This window comes from Camellia sinensis, chromosome 2 (genome assembly GCF_055761805.1).
Source record: "Camellia sinensis isolate YWXY chromosome 2, ASM5576180v1, whole genome shotgun sequence".
NCBI lineage: Eukaryota > Viridiplantae > Streptophyta > Magnoliopsida > Ericales > Theaceae > Camellia > Camellia sinensis.
Window position 1 is genome coordinate 16,894,512 of NC_138962.1, and position 16,035 is coordinate 16,910,546.

At 32.8% G+C, this 16,035-nt stretch overlaps 1 protein-coding gene across 2 annotated transcripts; it reads right to left on the bottom strand.

Annotated features, from left to right (window-relative positions):
- Positions 1-7,863: 7,863 nt before the first annotated feature.
- Positions 7,864-12,755, bottom strand: LOC114257932 (uncharacterized). Of its 2 annotated transcripts, none has more exons than XM_082913845.1 (5): positions 12,476-12,755; positions 9,999-10,693; positions 9,715-9,900; positions 8,485-8,569; positions 7,864-8,230 (listed from the first exon to the last, which is right to left on the bottom strand). In XM_082913845.1, the coding sequence occupies exons 2-4, from the start codon at positions 10,668-10,670 to the stop codon at positions 8,552-8,554; spliced, it is 876 nt and encodes a 291-aa protein (XP_082769971.1). In that variant the 5' UTR covers positions 10,671-10,693; positions 12,476-12,755; the 3' UTR covers positions 7,864-8,230; positions 8,485-8,551. The 2 variants fall into 2 exon arrangements, with proteins under 2 accessions (XP_082769971.1, XP_082769970.1); XM_082913844.1 differs by having other exon boundaries at positions 8,485-8,575.
- Positions 12,756-16,035: the final 3,280 nt, after the last annotated feature.

Sequence of the window (16,035 nt, forward strand, 5' to 3'; positions counted from 1 at the left end):
TTGGTTACATGAGATTATAGTGGAAATTTTACAAATTTCATAAAACCTATTCACTTGCTACCCGGTTACATGAAACATATCGTCGTAGCTTACGCTGTAGTTATTGGTTTTGCATGCCAAGTTTTGGGTAAAGCCTTAGCTTGGAAACCCTTTGGTTTATCACAAAGCTCACATTATCTTGGATTGATTTCAATCAATTATTTGCAGGTGTTGGAGTATTGGGCTACTAGGGGTACGCTGCAGATCTATAATGGCTCACATTTTTTGTGTTCCTGTTATGTGGCCCCTGTTTATGAAGATTCTGCATCAACTTATGGCCCCTGTCTGTAATGGCATTTTGTAGTTTAACAGGAACACACAAACTGCCTTAACTTATGGCCATTATAGTCATTATAGATTATGCATCAACACAACAACAACACACAAACTGCCATAACAGAAATGTTACAAAATGCCATGTTGAGTTTGCTTTGAAATCCTTGACTTGGGTTCATTTCTATTTATCATCATTTCTGGTTCACAGTTTATTCATATCATCTGTGCAATGTAAGATTTATGTCTCTATTCCCCTTCTCTCTCTGTTCCCCTTCGTTGTCTTCTCTTGCCATTTTGCCTAAAAATATCATAATAAATCAGGACCATTAAAATGCCATTGATTGAAAAAATATCATTGATTGAGGGGCAAAAAATCTGCTGATCAGCATTTGGTTCTCTTGCTGTTCATTTTTGCCATTTTCAATTATGATTTAATATAACTTGGTGACTGAGGGAAAATTTAAAGTTTGGTGAATAATGTGATGGCCAAAGAAAGAACACTCTGTAAAGGTGTTTTTCTTCATGGGTTTTATAGGTATGTTTTTAGTGTTGTCCCAAACTACTTTCAAAACTACATAATCCAGATTGATAGTAAATCAAATTCGTTGGCAATACCACACAGAGGAAGCATCTGGGATGAAGACATGGGTGTTTGGATCAGTTAGACAATCAGTTAGCCAATGACAGGTCTGTCATGTACCCACAGGGGAACACCATCTGAAGGCACCTCACATTTTTCCAACACAAAAGCAAATAGAATGGAATGGGCTGTAATAGAGGGGTAGCCCCACCTCTCAAATTTCAATTCCATAATTTTATTAATGAAAAAGTCTAGAAACACATATACTGATCATATGAAAATTATGTCCGATTTTTAGAAACACAGAAACTAATCATATAGCGATTGCCTCTGATTTTTAAATTGGTTTCTATGCAAAGAGAAGTACTGTTTTATTTATATACAGAATTGACCACTAAAATACAGTTACAATTTAGAATTATGAGGGGCAAAATTTAAGTGTAGTAGTTTATAATTATTCAATGACAAGCTCCAATGTTTAATATCTGTAGTTATATTTTTTTCCCGTGTATCTTTTGTGATTAATTTTATGATTAGTTTTATTGTTGTTGAAACTATGATATGGGTAAAGGTAGAAATTTCAAATATTCATGGATTTGGGTCATTTCTGTTTTTCTCAGGAGGCATCCAGGTGAAGCTATGTGGAATAGCTCAGTATGGTAATCTCATAGGTGTTACAATTGGATACACAATAACGGCATCTATTAGTATGGTGTGAGTATAATTTTAATGGACTTGCTTTTCGGTTTGAATCTCCTTATTAGTCTTTTATTGTCTTATTTATAGTAAGGGGAGAATTCTTCCCAATCCACTGTGTGAGTTGGAGGCTTTGTAGGGGTATAGATATACCATAAAATTATTTAATTTGTTTATTTGTTATTTGTAAATTATTCATAAACAAAATTATATTAATTTAGTAATTATAATTATGTGATTTTATATATAAAAAAAATTGTGGATTATTTTTAAAATTATACTTATCGTCTATTTTTTTAAGATAAATATATATGATGAAATAATGTAGTTATAATTATCTTATCAATCTAATTTTTCTCATAACTAATTTGTACATAGGATTTGAAAAAATGAACAATTCAAATTATCATAATAACGGACTAAAATAATATTAAGATTTGAATTGTTCATTTTTTTAATCAATATTTGAGTCTTAGATCACAGTTTTTGAGTCTTTCTCATTACTCAAATTTTAAAATCACTAAATGATTCACCTAATGATCATTGTTCGAGTTTAGAAAAAATAAATATAAAAATGAAAACAAAAGCAACAATTGTCACATTTTTTTTTCAAATACTCCTCCACAAAAATGCATAGTCAGTCTATACATGCGTAATAAAATTTTCAATAGATTTCATAGTGTACTCACCTTAAACTGGGGGTATGACTCATGAGAGCAGAGGCATTATTCATTCTTCATAGTAGCCAGTTTTAATTAAACGATATTCAAAATATTTTTACAAACATAGTGTACATGAATTTACAAACATAGTTTACATGAATTTACAGAGAATCACCGAACTTCGCATCACAATCAGAAATCGTCAAAACCACAAACAATTAACTAAATTTTCAATAATTAAAGCAACAATAGGATGAACAAACAATCTCAATGCAAATAACCATAGAGAATTCACAACAATTGGGATTCTTTGTGCTATATAGTATAAATCTATTGATCAACATTTGATATGTTAAAAAATAAAATCTAATGATTCCAGTTTCTGCTTGAAATTTCAGATTTTGGCTTGAAAGGCTTGCGAAGAAAGCAGAAAGTTTTTAGGTGAGATTCTAATTGCGAACATATTGAGTTTGCTTTGAAATCCTTGACTTGGGTTCATTTCTGTTTATCATCATTTCTGATCAACATTTGATATGTTATAAAATAAAATCTGCACATATCAAATTTTATCAAACAAAATTTCTTTGTATCAATAAATTTTATTCATATCATCTTTGGGAATTGCACAGTATGCTTGCCACCCCACAAAACCTCCCTTGAGAAACTCAGAGACAGACTGTTTGAGATTTTCTTCCAAGATGATCCTCTTCACAGGTTCAAGAACCAAGCATGCTGTCAAAAATTGCTTTTGGGTCTTCAATTTTTCTTCCCTGTTTTTCAGTGGGGACCCAATTATAGTCTAAATCTTCTAAGGTCTGATGTCATCTCTGGTCTCACCATTGCAAGCCTTGCAATCCCACAGGTATATATGTATATATATAAGATACCAATTATGAAAACTTTAGTTAGGCCTGTTTCAATTAGATATATGCATATATGTATATATATAAGATACCAATTTGATTGGCAGCAATAGCACTAACTGGTGTGCATTTTAGTTTTAATTTCTTTTAAATTGCAGAGCACTGGCTGATGTGCATTATTTGATATTTAATTTTTTTTATATTTGATTTGTTTGGAATTGTAGAATACAGTCTGTTAAATATATTTTTATAACTGCATTTTAATCTTAATATTATTTACACCGTGCCTTTAGGTATGGGTATACGCTAGATTATTATTTACACCGTGCCTTTAGGCACTGGCTGGTGACAAACAAATATGATTATAATAAATTAAAATTTTGATTGGATGGGTTAAAGTCAATTTTTTTTTCTTCCCTTTACCCCTGTGACTCAACTCAATATATTTTAGTTTCGTTGGGTGAAAATCATCCCTTATTTTGTACAAGAGCTGAACCTATTCTTTTCTTTATTTATTTGTTTTCTTTCTTTCTTTATTGATTATCAGGTTATCCTTTATGTTTACTTAACTTTCATTAGCTGTTAATGGATGCAGTTATATTGAATTTATTAACAGTATATTATGTGTCATTTAGCAGGTTCATGTATAGTCCAGTGTATAAATTGTTTTCTTCTTAGTTTCATGAAACCCCATATTTCACCTCCTCTTATTTCATATATATCTATCGGGTTATAATTTCTACTGGGTTTTGTTTGTTTTGATGTTTTTGTGAAATTTAAGGTGCCATTCATGGGTATTTTGCTTCATGAAATTATCTGTTCTGTTTTCATATCCCTATTATATAAAAAATGGGTATAGGCTGATATGTTGCATTTACTTTCCTAAGATTTGAATCGGAGAAAGAAAGAGAAACTTTTGTAGTAGAGAATAAACAGAAGATATTTGTAGTTTCAATTATATTTTTAGCAATAAAATTTGATGTTATCTGCCACTTTAACAACAAATTTAGTACATCACTAAATTTGTCTTTCTTGGGTTAATAAAAATCCCGGTGGTATAATTCCAAAGGGAATGGTTACCTTATGCATATGATTTTTTGCTTCTTTTTTTTCTATAATTTTTAAAAAAATAAAATAAAAATTCTATTAGTAGCCATGCATATGTAAAGGCTATTGGCGCTGCTCAGCATTTCATCTATATTGTAAATCAATATATCATAGGGTCTTCATACAATTGGAGCTCCCATAAAGACATAGGTAAGGAACTATTCCCTCACATGCAAAAATCATGATGTTTATATTTCTTTTTCTAAAATGACAAATGATAGAATCTTCTATAGACCGAAGACTACCCAACCAAAACTTAAAAAAGTTTTATCTGGCATTTTTGTTTATGTTATGCAATATTAGATATTATGGTGTGAAAAAATTGATGCAATTTAAGAATACCTGGTGGACTTGAGCATGGTTAATGATTATCTCAAAACTAGATAGTTGAAGTCACTTTTGGCATATATATAGATATGAACAATCACAGAAACAGTACAGATTAATGTTACATTGAAATCTCAGCAACCCAGCAGAGGGTTTTGTTTTAACAATTGGTTACTACAATACCCAGAAGAAAGTTTTGATATTTTTTGCTTTTAAATATTTTGGGTGGTGTTTTGTGGTTCAGAATTTGTGAATTTTGTTGCTGCATTTTAGGAAAGGAAAGTTGTGTTTGGTAGGATTCACTAAACAGTGAAACATGTTCGATTCAAGTGTTGAATTTGGTGTTTCTACTAAATCACTGGTTGAGGAAGTTTTATGGTTCAAATTGGATTTTGATCTCATCCCTATGTTTAACATTGCCAGAGATATGATATTTACTGTTAGCTTTGGCCTCCCTGAATTTGCATTTTCTTAGCCTAGCAAAAGAAAAGAAAAGAAATGAAAAAACAGGGGGATTAGAAAGGAATTTTGCAACTCACATGTGAGTTAAATCTCTCAATAATGTAGCATCACTCTGCTAAATTTTAATCAAAATCAAGAAAAAACTAAAGAAAACAAATTGGCAGCAATCTACAAATCTGACCTATTAGAGGTGTTTTAAATTATTTGTTTTCTTGAGCTACATTCACCAAGGATTAGTAAAACAATGGAGTCACGAATGAAGTGTTTAGGCATATAGACAATTGCTTGAAGTGATTATGGGCAGTGTATAGTTGATTAGGCTACTGGGTTTTATTTATATGGACTATTCGATTTGAATTAATTAGATTCACTGCTTAATTTAAAAAGGCCAGCTTTATATAGTTTCAATACATGTTTCTGTTTAGAACACATTGTGATGTACTGAACGCTAATATGGCAACATAACTTCATTAATTGCTTCCCTGCAAGTACTAGACTATAGCATATTATTTTGGATGCTAAACTATGAGCCAATTTTTGCAGAGCAAGCTCTCATTTATCAAGGTGGATATGGAGTAGATTATGGTGGAATGTCTAATGAATTTCAGAGGTGAGGTTCAATAGTGACTTACAGAATATTGATTTTCTAAGGACCTATTCAATAATTAATTGGGGTGATAACTTCATATTTTTTTAAAAATTGTGGGTTCAATTGCCCTTGCATTGGGGCTTTACTGTTTTAGCTAAGAATGAAAGAAAAAAGGCTGATTGGGATGCCATGGGAGGAGGATATGTTACTATGCTTCTTTTTTTTCAACACTATTTATTGAGTGTTAACGTACATTATTGGGCTCATCTATTGACAATTTAAGCTTTTGGGATAACTGGTGTTCTATCTGTTAATGAATGAGAGTATGGTCACATGTGAGTGGGAGTGTTAAGGATACATATAATGAAGTTACCCATACATCTTGATGCAGTTACTCCTTTCTCTAACAGCATAAGCTTTCAATGTGATGGTAGTGAAACTTGCTTGGTTGTAGCAAACAAGGAGACTGGTTGAGGATTTTTTCTGTGTCTTTACTTATGGTAGACGGTTTAATAAGATTAGGTAGTTCTTTTGATTTGCTAGATCGTGTTTTAGTTGAGAGTGAAGTGACCTTTGATATGACAATAAATAAATGCTTTCCTAAGCTTTTATGCCTGAAATTCCTTTACTGAATACTTATTGTGAGCATATTTTCTTACTGTAGGTGCGAACAATTTGATTCCCATGGAAATTGCACTTAAAATTGCTGAGAAAATCAGAGCACGTGAGAGGTTTGCTGCTTATATTGTTATTCTGATGTGGCCAGAAGGCAATCCAACAGGTGCTGCTACACAAAGGATTTTATTTTGGCAAGTAGGAACCAATTATGACTTCAATGCATAGCATTGTGCTTCTGCATTTTAAAGGCAGCTTCAGAGATGGATAACTTTGTTGCCTTTTTTTTCATTAGATTAATATGGGAAATCAAAAAATTCTATTAATCTGCCCATCAGTGTATATACTTCAGAAGGATCAATTTTTGATTTTGAAATAATCTCTCATTTATTGTACAGAACAAAACAATGCAAATGATGTATGAGACCATTTACAAGGCTTTAGTGGAGGTTGGCCTTCAGAATGAATACACCCCCACATGACTATTTGAACTTACGTTCATATTTGGAAAGCACCGGTGTGCATTTTGTTGTTTGTTGTTTGGTTTTAAATTACAGATGATTGGTTGGTGTGCATTGTTTGTTGTTTTGTTTTAATTAAATTATTTTAGAATCGCAGAGCACTAGCATGCATTGTTTGGCATCTAATTTTAATTTTGTAGAATTGTAGAATATTAGCTGGTGTGCATTGTTTGGTTAATTTTATTTTATTATAATTGCAGAACATTAGTTTACCATTTTAATTTTAGTGAACATTATAAATTTTATATGTTTATTTCTTAATTTGCATTAAGACTAGGGAGAGTTGTTATTTTTAATTGAATTCTGTAAAGGGTATGGTACAAGCAAAATTATTAAAAGTTCTTTAAGAAGAAAAAATGTTACAGCCTTCACATGTTTTAACATGATACGTATATATATTATAAATATATTTCGATCTCAATATTATTTACACCGTGCCTTTAGGCACGGGCATACACTAGTAACTAAATATCTCACATGGATGTAGAGTCCATAAAATTACAAACCCCAAATATTTGGTTATTTATTTAGTAAAAAACTTGATATCCCTATTATTACCCAATATTTTAAAATACACTTTACCCTTTCAAGTACATAAATGCCAAATGCAATTGATGCAGTTTAAAAAGGAATGTCAATTTACTATTTTGCTTACCCAATTGATAATTTCCTTCTCTCCTTGACCATACCCAATTGATAATTTCTCTCTCCTTGCCCAGATGTCATCTATCTGTAGCTAAAAGTGCCAATCAAATTACTTTATGAATCCAATCTCCCCAATATGATAGCAAACCATGACAAAGCTAAAAATGGAGAAGAAAAATGAGCTATCACATCTTTTAGGTGACAAAGACCATTTGCAATGCATGTGGATTCGATACAAATATAGCCATTCCCTTCCAAAATACCATCAAATAAGAAGTCCTACATTTGCAACTCAATAGCTTCTCGTCTACCCTTTAAATAATGAACAGAGATACTACCCACATAAGCACTTTATATTCCTTTTTTTAAAATGAAACCCTAATCAATCAACAAATTCCAATATTTCATTATTAGCATGCCTTCAACACAGAATATGAGAAAATCATCAAACGAGCGTTATAGAAGGGAACAAGAACTTGGATTTTGCCAAGTAAAAAATCATCTCAATTGAAACATTACCACATTATACATGGCTACATACACGATTCAAATATTTCTTCTACTTCAGCGCTTATATTTCAAGAAGCAAACTCTGAGTTTTACCTAAAAAATCTAGTGTGCTGGAAAAATTCAAATAGAAGTTTGAAGTTTATGATAATCCTTTTCCCCTCATTAGTTTGAAGGGTTGCTAAGCATGACAAAGTTCACATCTAACACTAATTATTGGTTTTACAGGTAGAAATACACCAAATCAGAAGGCAAGTTACAAAGGCATGCTCTCCCACAATCGAAGCTACAACGGGTCCTGCTGAAAATATGGGCTCCAGAAAGACAATAGACACAATAGTCTGCATTTCAAGAATAAATTATGTTAGACTATCAAGATACTGTATATAATTCCACACAGCTTTGAAAATAAAAGGGCTGAAAAAATTAAAATGATCCAAGATTTTATTACCCATCACAAGGGAATATAGTGCCCAGTTCAGGTGCAACCCAAAGTGTGCTTGCCTCACAATCTCAAATATGGTTGAAGGCAAGTTTAAGAGAAACTATAATGAAATTGAAGTATGGACATGAATAGAATACTTTTCATTATTACCTCTTCTCCAAACCAGGAAGATTCGAAGTCACGTGCTGCATTTTAAATGGTATGTTAAAAGTTTCTCTCATTCCTTTTGGCTCCTCTGCAGCTTGCTCAGAAGAAAGAATAATAATTAGAATAAGAGAAAATAAACGAAAATGAAACCAACCAACTTGGCCCATTATCTAGAATAGAATGCAAACTTGGACTAGAACAATAAAGATGCACAATGCATATTTGAAACACAATAATGTGTTGCCATATATCGTGACAAAAGTTCAGGCTAAAATTCATATATGTAGCCTGTATATATAAAATATGGTTCACTTCAATACAAAATACAAATTTTGCATCAGAATTTAAGTACAATGGATTGCAGCACACATACCAAAAGAAATATTCCCAACTTTGAAGGCCAAAAAAAGAAAAGTAAATGTTTACTTTTAAATTCAATGTACTGCTGTACTATAATGATATTCTATTTAGCAAGTTCGTTTTGCTTCAGTTTTAAAAAAATCAAAGTGTGAGCATATCAGTTGTATCACATATTGTTTATTGTATATGTATCATAAGATACATTAATGATGGACACAGACACGCCATCACAACAATTTTAAAAAAATGCACGACATAACACTAATTCCAATAGATCTACATTGTTTTTCTTTTATCATTGTATCTTAAGTTATTTAGTTCAAACTTATAATTAGTTTTATGTGACACATGTTACCCTAAGTGCCCTAAATAAAAGGACATATTGGATGAGTATCTGACACATATCAGGAAGTGTTCATTGTCGGATGAGTGCCAATGTCCAACACGCACACACCACCTTCTTAGAAGTAATGGTGCATCTTAATCGTAAGATACTAACAACTAAGATTAATGGCTGAAACCCAAGATGTGAATAATGTATCACCCAAAATGCTTAACTTGACTCAACTCAACAAGATCCCAATTACTTGAGGTTGGCATATACGATCCATTTCTTTCGTTGATTCTGTTCAAGTGTCATATCCACAGTTAAGATTAAGGTAATTATGTACTTTCTAGTGTATTATCATTCAGTACAAAAATATAATTTCATGTCCCAATTTTTCGAAGAAGGAGAAAAAACAAATAAATATTTAACTGAAATAAACTTTTAGCTCATGTTCCAACTATTCACGAAGCAATCGACTAAAGGAAAAAACAAAATTCATTAAGGTGGAAAAAGAATTGAAAATACTTCTTTAAACATATCCAAACCTTTCGGAGTTTACTCAACACTGAATCTTCAAACACCTGGTGTCCAATGCCAACAAGATTACTTGTCTTTGGATCATCAGGTTCAACACTTCTTTGGGTGCTTGGAAAAGTAGTTTTGGCTAGTTCAAGAGGCACGACGAGCAAAGGATTTGAGAGATCCCCAAACACACTTCCAATAGCAGCAACCTGCAAAATAAAACAATTTTGTGTAAACAGTAAAACAACATCCGGAGTACCACTGCAAGCAGCAGTCAAAAGATGTAACAAGCTTATAACAAACTTACTGCTGCATCTTTAGATGCCATCATAATAAGTGCAGAACCTTTCTTCTTGGAATTCTTGATTACAATATCTTCGACTTCACCAAACTTCTCAAACAACTCCCTGAGTTTTTGAGCACTATAATCCTCACCAATCTTCTCCCACGATACCTTAAGAACCTTCTCCTTGTCCAACCCACTCCCACCACCATTTGTACCCTCCATTCCTCTTACAGCCGTCTCCTTCCTTGGGGTTGGGGTCGCTGATGCAACTTTATTGGCAAAGGTTGCCCGAATTCTAGCAACCTCTTCATTAAATTTCCTAACAATTCTCTCTTCTTCTTGTCGAGCTTTTGCTTCCAAATCGGGAGCAAAAGCATCCCGTTCTCTTTTTTCAAGATCAGACATCATCTTCCTACGCTTGGGATCCTGTTGTGATTGGTGGCGAACCTTCTTATGTTTGACTCGGAGGAGATCATCAAACAACTTCCTAGCTTTCTCATCCTTGAGAATCGCATATGATGCATTGAGCTTCTGGATGTTAGCATGTGCATTCTGATCATCAGGCCTCTTGTCAGGGTGTAATTCCAATGCCATTTTTCTATATGCTTTTGTAATGTCTTTCTCCGAAAGCTTAGCCCCTTCTTCACCCGATGGTAGCCCCAGGATAACATAATGATCAACTGCATCATCCATATCTCTCGCTGCTAATTACGGCACTGCAATTCAAGAAATGGGAGTTTATGAAGACCCACTTGAACAAATATTGCAAATCCGCTCGAGCAGAGGCTGGGCACCGCACGTGCAGATCTACCTCCAAAAGCATGCTTCATGCTTTTAAGTGACCTGAATGTGCTGGAGACTATATATATGGTTTCCAAACTCAAAAGAAAGAGGAAAAAAAGGGCGCTTCAACCATAGAGAACGGCTAAAAAGGTAGAGAAGATAAACTTTCAAGGCAGATTCATGAAGTTCTCATCAATAATGGTTGATTCCGGTTCAACCATGGGCAAATCTTGTTCCTTATTTTGTATTGATTATTTAGCCATGACAACTATATAACCTTGGGATTTGTTTTATCAAAGTAGTTTCCAATGCTTTATTCGATGGTTGTGTTTAATTTCTGTGATCTTACATACAAAGGTTATACAATTGTAATCTTTGTACATGTATATATTAACCACACTATGAATTGTATATATTAACACACTTATCACACTCACTCCCTATTCTCTCCCTCACTCTTTTTACTTTGAGCTTCAGAGTCTCTCCAATGGCGGACCAGAATACGAGTTGTATATATATGTATGTGTATTCACAGTATATTAATCGATTCTTTTTTTGTAACTGACAAAATTAGTTGCATTAATGGCGGATAAGCCCTCCTCTACATTGCCAGACAATTCAAGTTCCAACCCCACTACTAGTACTAAAAGAAATTCTAGTTTCAAGTGTTTTTCTGGGTTTTTTTTGTTTGTTCTTAAATCAGTGCTTAACTGGTACCAACTCGATTATTAAGGGTACTGGGGGATCTTCATCTTCAATTAATATGACTGTAAGAAACTTGGTTTTGTGCCTCTGATTTTTCTCAAATCCAAGTCATTTTCTCGGAAACCAAACAAAGAATGGTACCAATCAAGCAACTGAAAAAAGGACACAAATGGGGACCCAATTACCCAGATCAGCAAAACAAGAACACTTTAATGGAAGTTAGGGAAGGAGTGGGTATGGTTGGTGGGTTGTGTTCCATTTTTTTAGGGTAATAGAGGAGCCAGCATGTTCTAATCATGTGGCTCTTCATTGTATTCATCTTCATTGTAGATCTAAATACTTCTCAAGTAAATCCTTATGATACTTCTCTTTACTTTTTTTTGTTCATTTTCTTTAGGGATCTTGGGTTGGGTTTATTTTCCAGATTTGTGAACTATAAAGGAAGTAGAAAAGTCTATAGATTGATTTACACTTGACCCATCTACATATAACTTACAGGGAGCACAAATAGCACTATGCTTATTCCATTGGTCTTCCATCTATTTAACTTATAATTTTCTCTGGTTGGTGGGATTTTGGGGAATCCAGTAATCTTTCTTCATTTTTTAATGTATGTAACAATATATATTTTATTAGTCTGGATAACAATATGTATAGGGAAATAGCCTTTATTTCCGAGGGCTCATCTTGTTGGGATTGATTTGATAACTCAACTGTAGGTCACTGCGTACCTCTCTCTAATGCATATATGAGGCAATGGGGTTATAAGGCAATTGGGTAAAATCATCAGGCTATGTTCTGTGTTTACGCTAGTGTAGTTCAATAGAGTCGCCATTCTTTTCAGTACTAACAACAAAGGCACCAGTATTCCTACGAATTTGAAAACCCATAACCCAAAATTGAAAATCCTAAAATTTCCCCTAAATCGTATCAGAAATTGAAGGCGTTGGATTGAATTGACTAAATAATCAAAATCTGTAAAAAGCATGAAAATTTGAATCCATACATACCTCTAAAACTCAAAGTCTGTTCCGCCGAACGGGCGAGTTGAGTGCGGATTAGACTTCAATCACAAGGCAGTTTTCTTCAAGTCCGCGTATTAAAACCCTAGGAGCACGACTCAGAGAGCAAAGCAAAGCTAAGCTAACTGATATAACCGTTCTACCGCACTACCCACCCCACCCGATGCCCAAATCGCCTGCCTATTTCTTTATTTTTTTATTTTTTATTTTTTCTTAAGATGCCTTTGGTTGATGGATTTGGGGGAACTAAAAATGGTGAGGGTATTCCAAATCTATCAACTTATATTTGTTAATTTAAATACAAATTTTGATTTGAATTTTTTGAATTTTTTTTTTTAAATATCTCTTAACTCAATTTTTTTTCATAAAATATAAAGAATTTTTTTTTTTTTTTGTTTCTAATTTTTATCAAATTTAAATTTGATAAACAAATTTATTTTATCAAATTTAAAATTATTTTTAAATGTTTTTTTATCAAATTTAAATTTAATTGAAGAAAAATGTGAAGAATTATAAATTCTCTTAATATTTATATAGAGAGAGTAATGCTAGAGATCTCAAATAATCTATCAAATGTTTTACTAAATCTCCCATGGGTGTGAGACCCACACACATGTGGGTTCGTGTGAGAGATTTGGTATTATGTGGGTCTCACACCCATGTGAGAGATTTGGTAAAATATTTAGTAGATTATTTGAAATTTATAGCATTTTCCATATATATATGGATAAAATGTTTATAAATAATTGTTAGTTGTATGAATAAAAACTGACATTAGCGCCTCTTATCTACTAAAATGTATATTTATTTTTATTTATTTCAATATTTACATTAGTTCAAATTAGTTAAACCTTACAAATAGAAAAATCAATCACCATGTTTGGTGCCACTTTTTGAGCTCAATTTTTAGAAAAATTTTGAGTTTTTGTTTGGTAAAGTCAAAAAATAAAAATAAAAAATCCAATTTTGGAAAAAATGTTATGTCTTCTCAAAAGTGATTAAATTGTTGAATAGGCGCCTATACTTGCATCAAGCAATTCTCTATTGCTTTGTTTATTGCGTGTCATTTTGAGAACAAAATAAAAAGTTATATTTTTGGATAAAATATTTAAAAATACAAGTGCCAAAAACGTTACAAATGTGGGTTGGGAATGTCAACATAAATTTCAGAACATAAACCTTACACTTTGGATCATTTACCATGTGTATTATCAAGAAATCAAGACAAAATGACATACCTGAATCCATTGATGAACGGTTAAACGGAAGCGTGATTATCAATGAACTCTTTGTTATTGATTATGTTATTGCCTTCTAATCCTTTCCCCTTTGGTGCCTTATGTTTCTCCTTGAGAGGATTTAGGAAAAATGGCAGTGTTCTTGTTTTTTTCACCTGGGAAGGAATAGGGACCATAACCTTTTAAAGGTTGTAATTGGTTTTCAAAACTGAAAGGTTGTGGAAGTTCAAAAGGAATGAAAACCAACTTTAACCATTATTGGTTTTAATTTCTATTTATTGGTTTTCAAAACTGAAAGGTTGTGGAAGTTCAAAAGGAATGAAAACCAACTTTAACCAATATGTTTTAATTTCTATTTCTGCCCCTCATAGAAATAGAAATTATACAACTAGTATCTACACATTAGATCCATAACACATATACCCTTAAGCCTATTAACTAAATTGAATCACTTAAATTGTAGACTTCTTATAAATGATAACACCACATTTAATTATGTGGTCCCATTGAGACATTATCTAACAATCTCCCACTGGACCACATATGTATCATGAAAAATGTGCTTAACTTTAGTGAGCTCAGAAATTTGTTATCATAACTTGAGGGTATCCAAACAATCTTGTCCATTAACTATATTAATATAGGATCAAAGCGGTCTTCGTTACATCAATCGTAACTCGACCCACCAATGGTCACATATACTAATACAGCTAAATGACATAGATCAATCATGGATACGTAGCATGGAAATTACATGTGATGTGATTCATACATGCCTATTTCCAACTGATCCTACTTAACTTCATTGAGATCAATACTTCACAATACGTAACAGAGCGTAATAAACTGAATATTTCATTTCTGCAGAAATTAATCTAATTACATAGATAAAACCCAAGGCTGACATACAGCAGTAATATAAATACAAACTCCCACTAAACCAGAATGTTCTCAAATAGAACAACACCCATCTGAGCAGTGTACTCATGAAAGACCTTGGGTGGTAGTCCCTTCGTAAGTGGATCCGCTATCATGGAGTTTGTCCCAATGTGCTCTATGGAAATTTGTCCACTCTGCACTCTTTCTTTTACAACTAGGAACTTGATATCAATATGCTTTAATTTTGTCGAGCTTTAGTGCCTTAAGTTTTGAAGCAAGATGAGACATTTCCATGATGTACTCGCGAACATTACCCTTGCCTTTATACTTTATTGAAATCAAGCTTGCTAAAAGCGTGCTTGTTTCAGCCTTATCGTTTTTAGCAAAACGCTTTTCAGAAATTCACCGGCAACGGTAGCATCCTCTGTTATTGCACCCCGAAAAACTTCTGGAATCCCACGCTTCATGATCATAAGACTTAGCCTGTTAGAACGATCCCACTTTTCAAAGTACACAGTTTCCTCAGGAGTACTTTGTGCAGTGAGAGCATTCGGTTTTGGCATCCTTAATGCCAAGTCTATGTCCATGCAGCCGAGAACAATCAATATGTTCTCTTTCCAGTCCTTAAAGTTTGTTCCATTTAATATTAGAACATTGTTCATGTTGGCAGAGATTGAAGTAGTCACATTAAGTTACCAAACAGATAATCTCTAAATAAATTAATTTAATGACAACATCTCAAGATACCTAGCACAACATTAATACCAAGCCTTTGGGTAGTGATATTAACTGTAAGTGGTATTCTTGTTGTAATGATCAAACATTGACAATAAGTTATGTCAAATAACAAATCTATCTTTTGATGGATTTTTATTCACATTAGGTTTTCTTGACAATTGGCACATGTTTATCACCACAAAATGTGTGTGTAATTCTGCCAAGTCTTAATCATGTCTTTGGACCGATAAATACCCGCATGAGATACACAGACATGAACTTCAAAACATTCCATATAAAACAATCTAGACAAGAGAGATCACTTTTGTGACATCTTGTTTGAATTGACTTATATTGAGAATGTTAGAAAATTAAATTTCTGTAGACGTTGTATGAAATTACATTAAATTTAAAGATTTCTAAATTTGTGACTCCGTATATGTTATATAATCTGCAGCAATTCCAATTATATATATACATATATAAATAGAATTGACGGGTCCAAAAACAAATAGTTTTTTTTTTTATGATGTTCAAAATTAAACCGATCAAATCGCAAGATATATCTATATATATATAAATACATGATGTTCATCCATTTGAGAGGAAAAAAAAAACTGCCCACCGAATCATTTTACAATTCCAGAAGACAGATTGCCATTTTCACAGAACAAAACAGGAAAAAACAGAATTTACATCCATAAGAAAATTCAG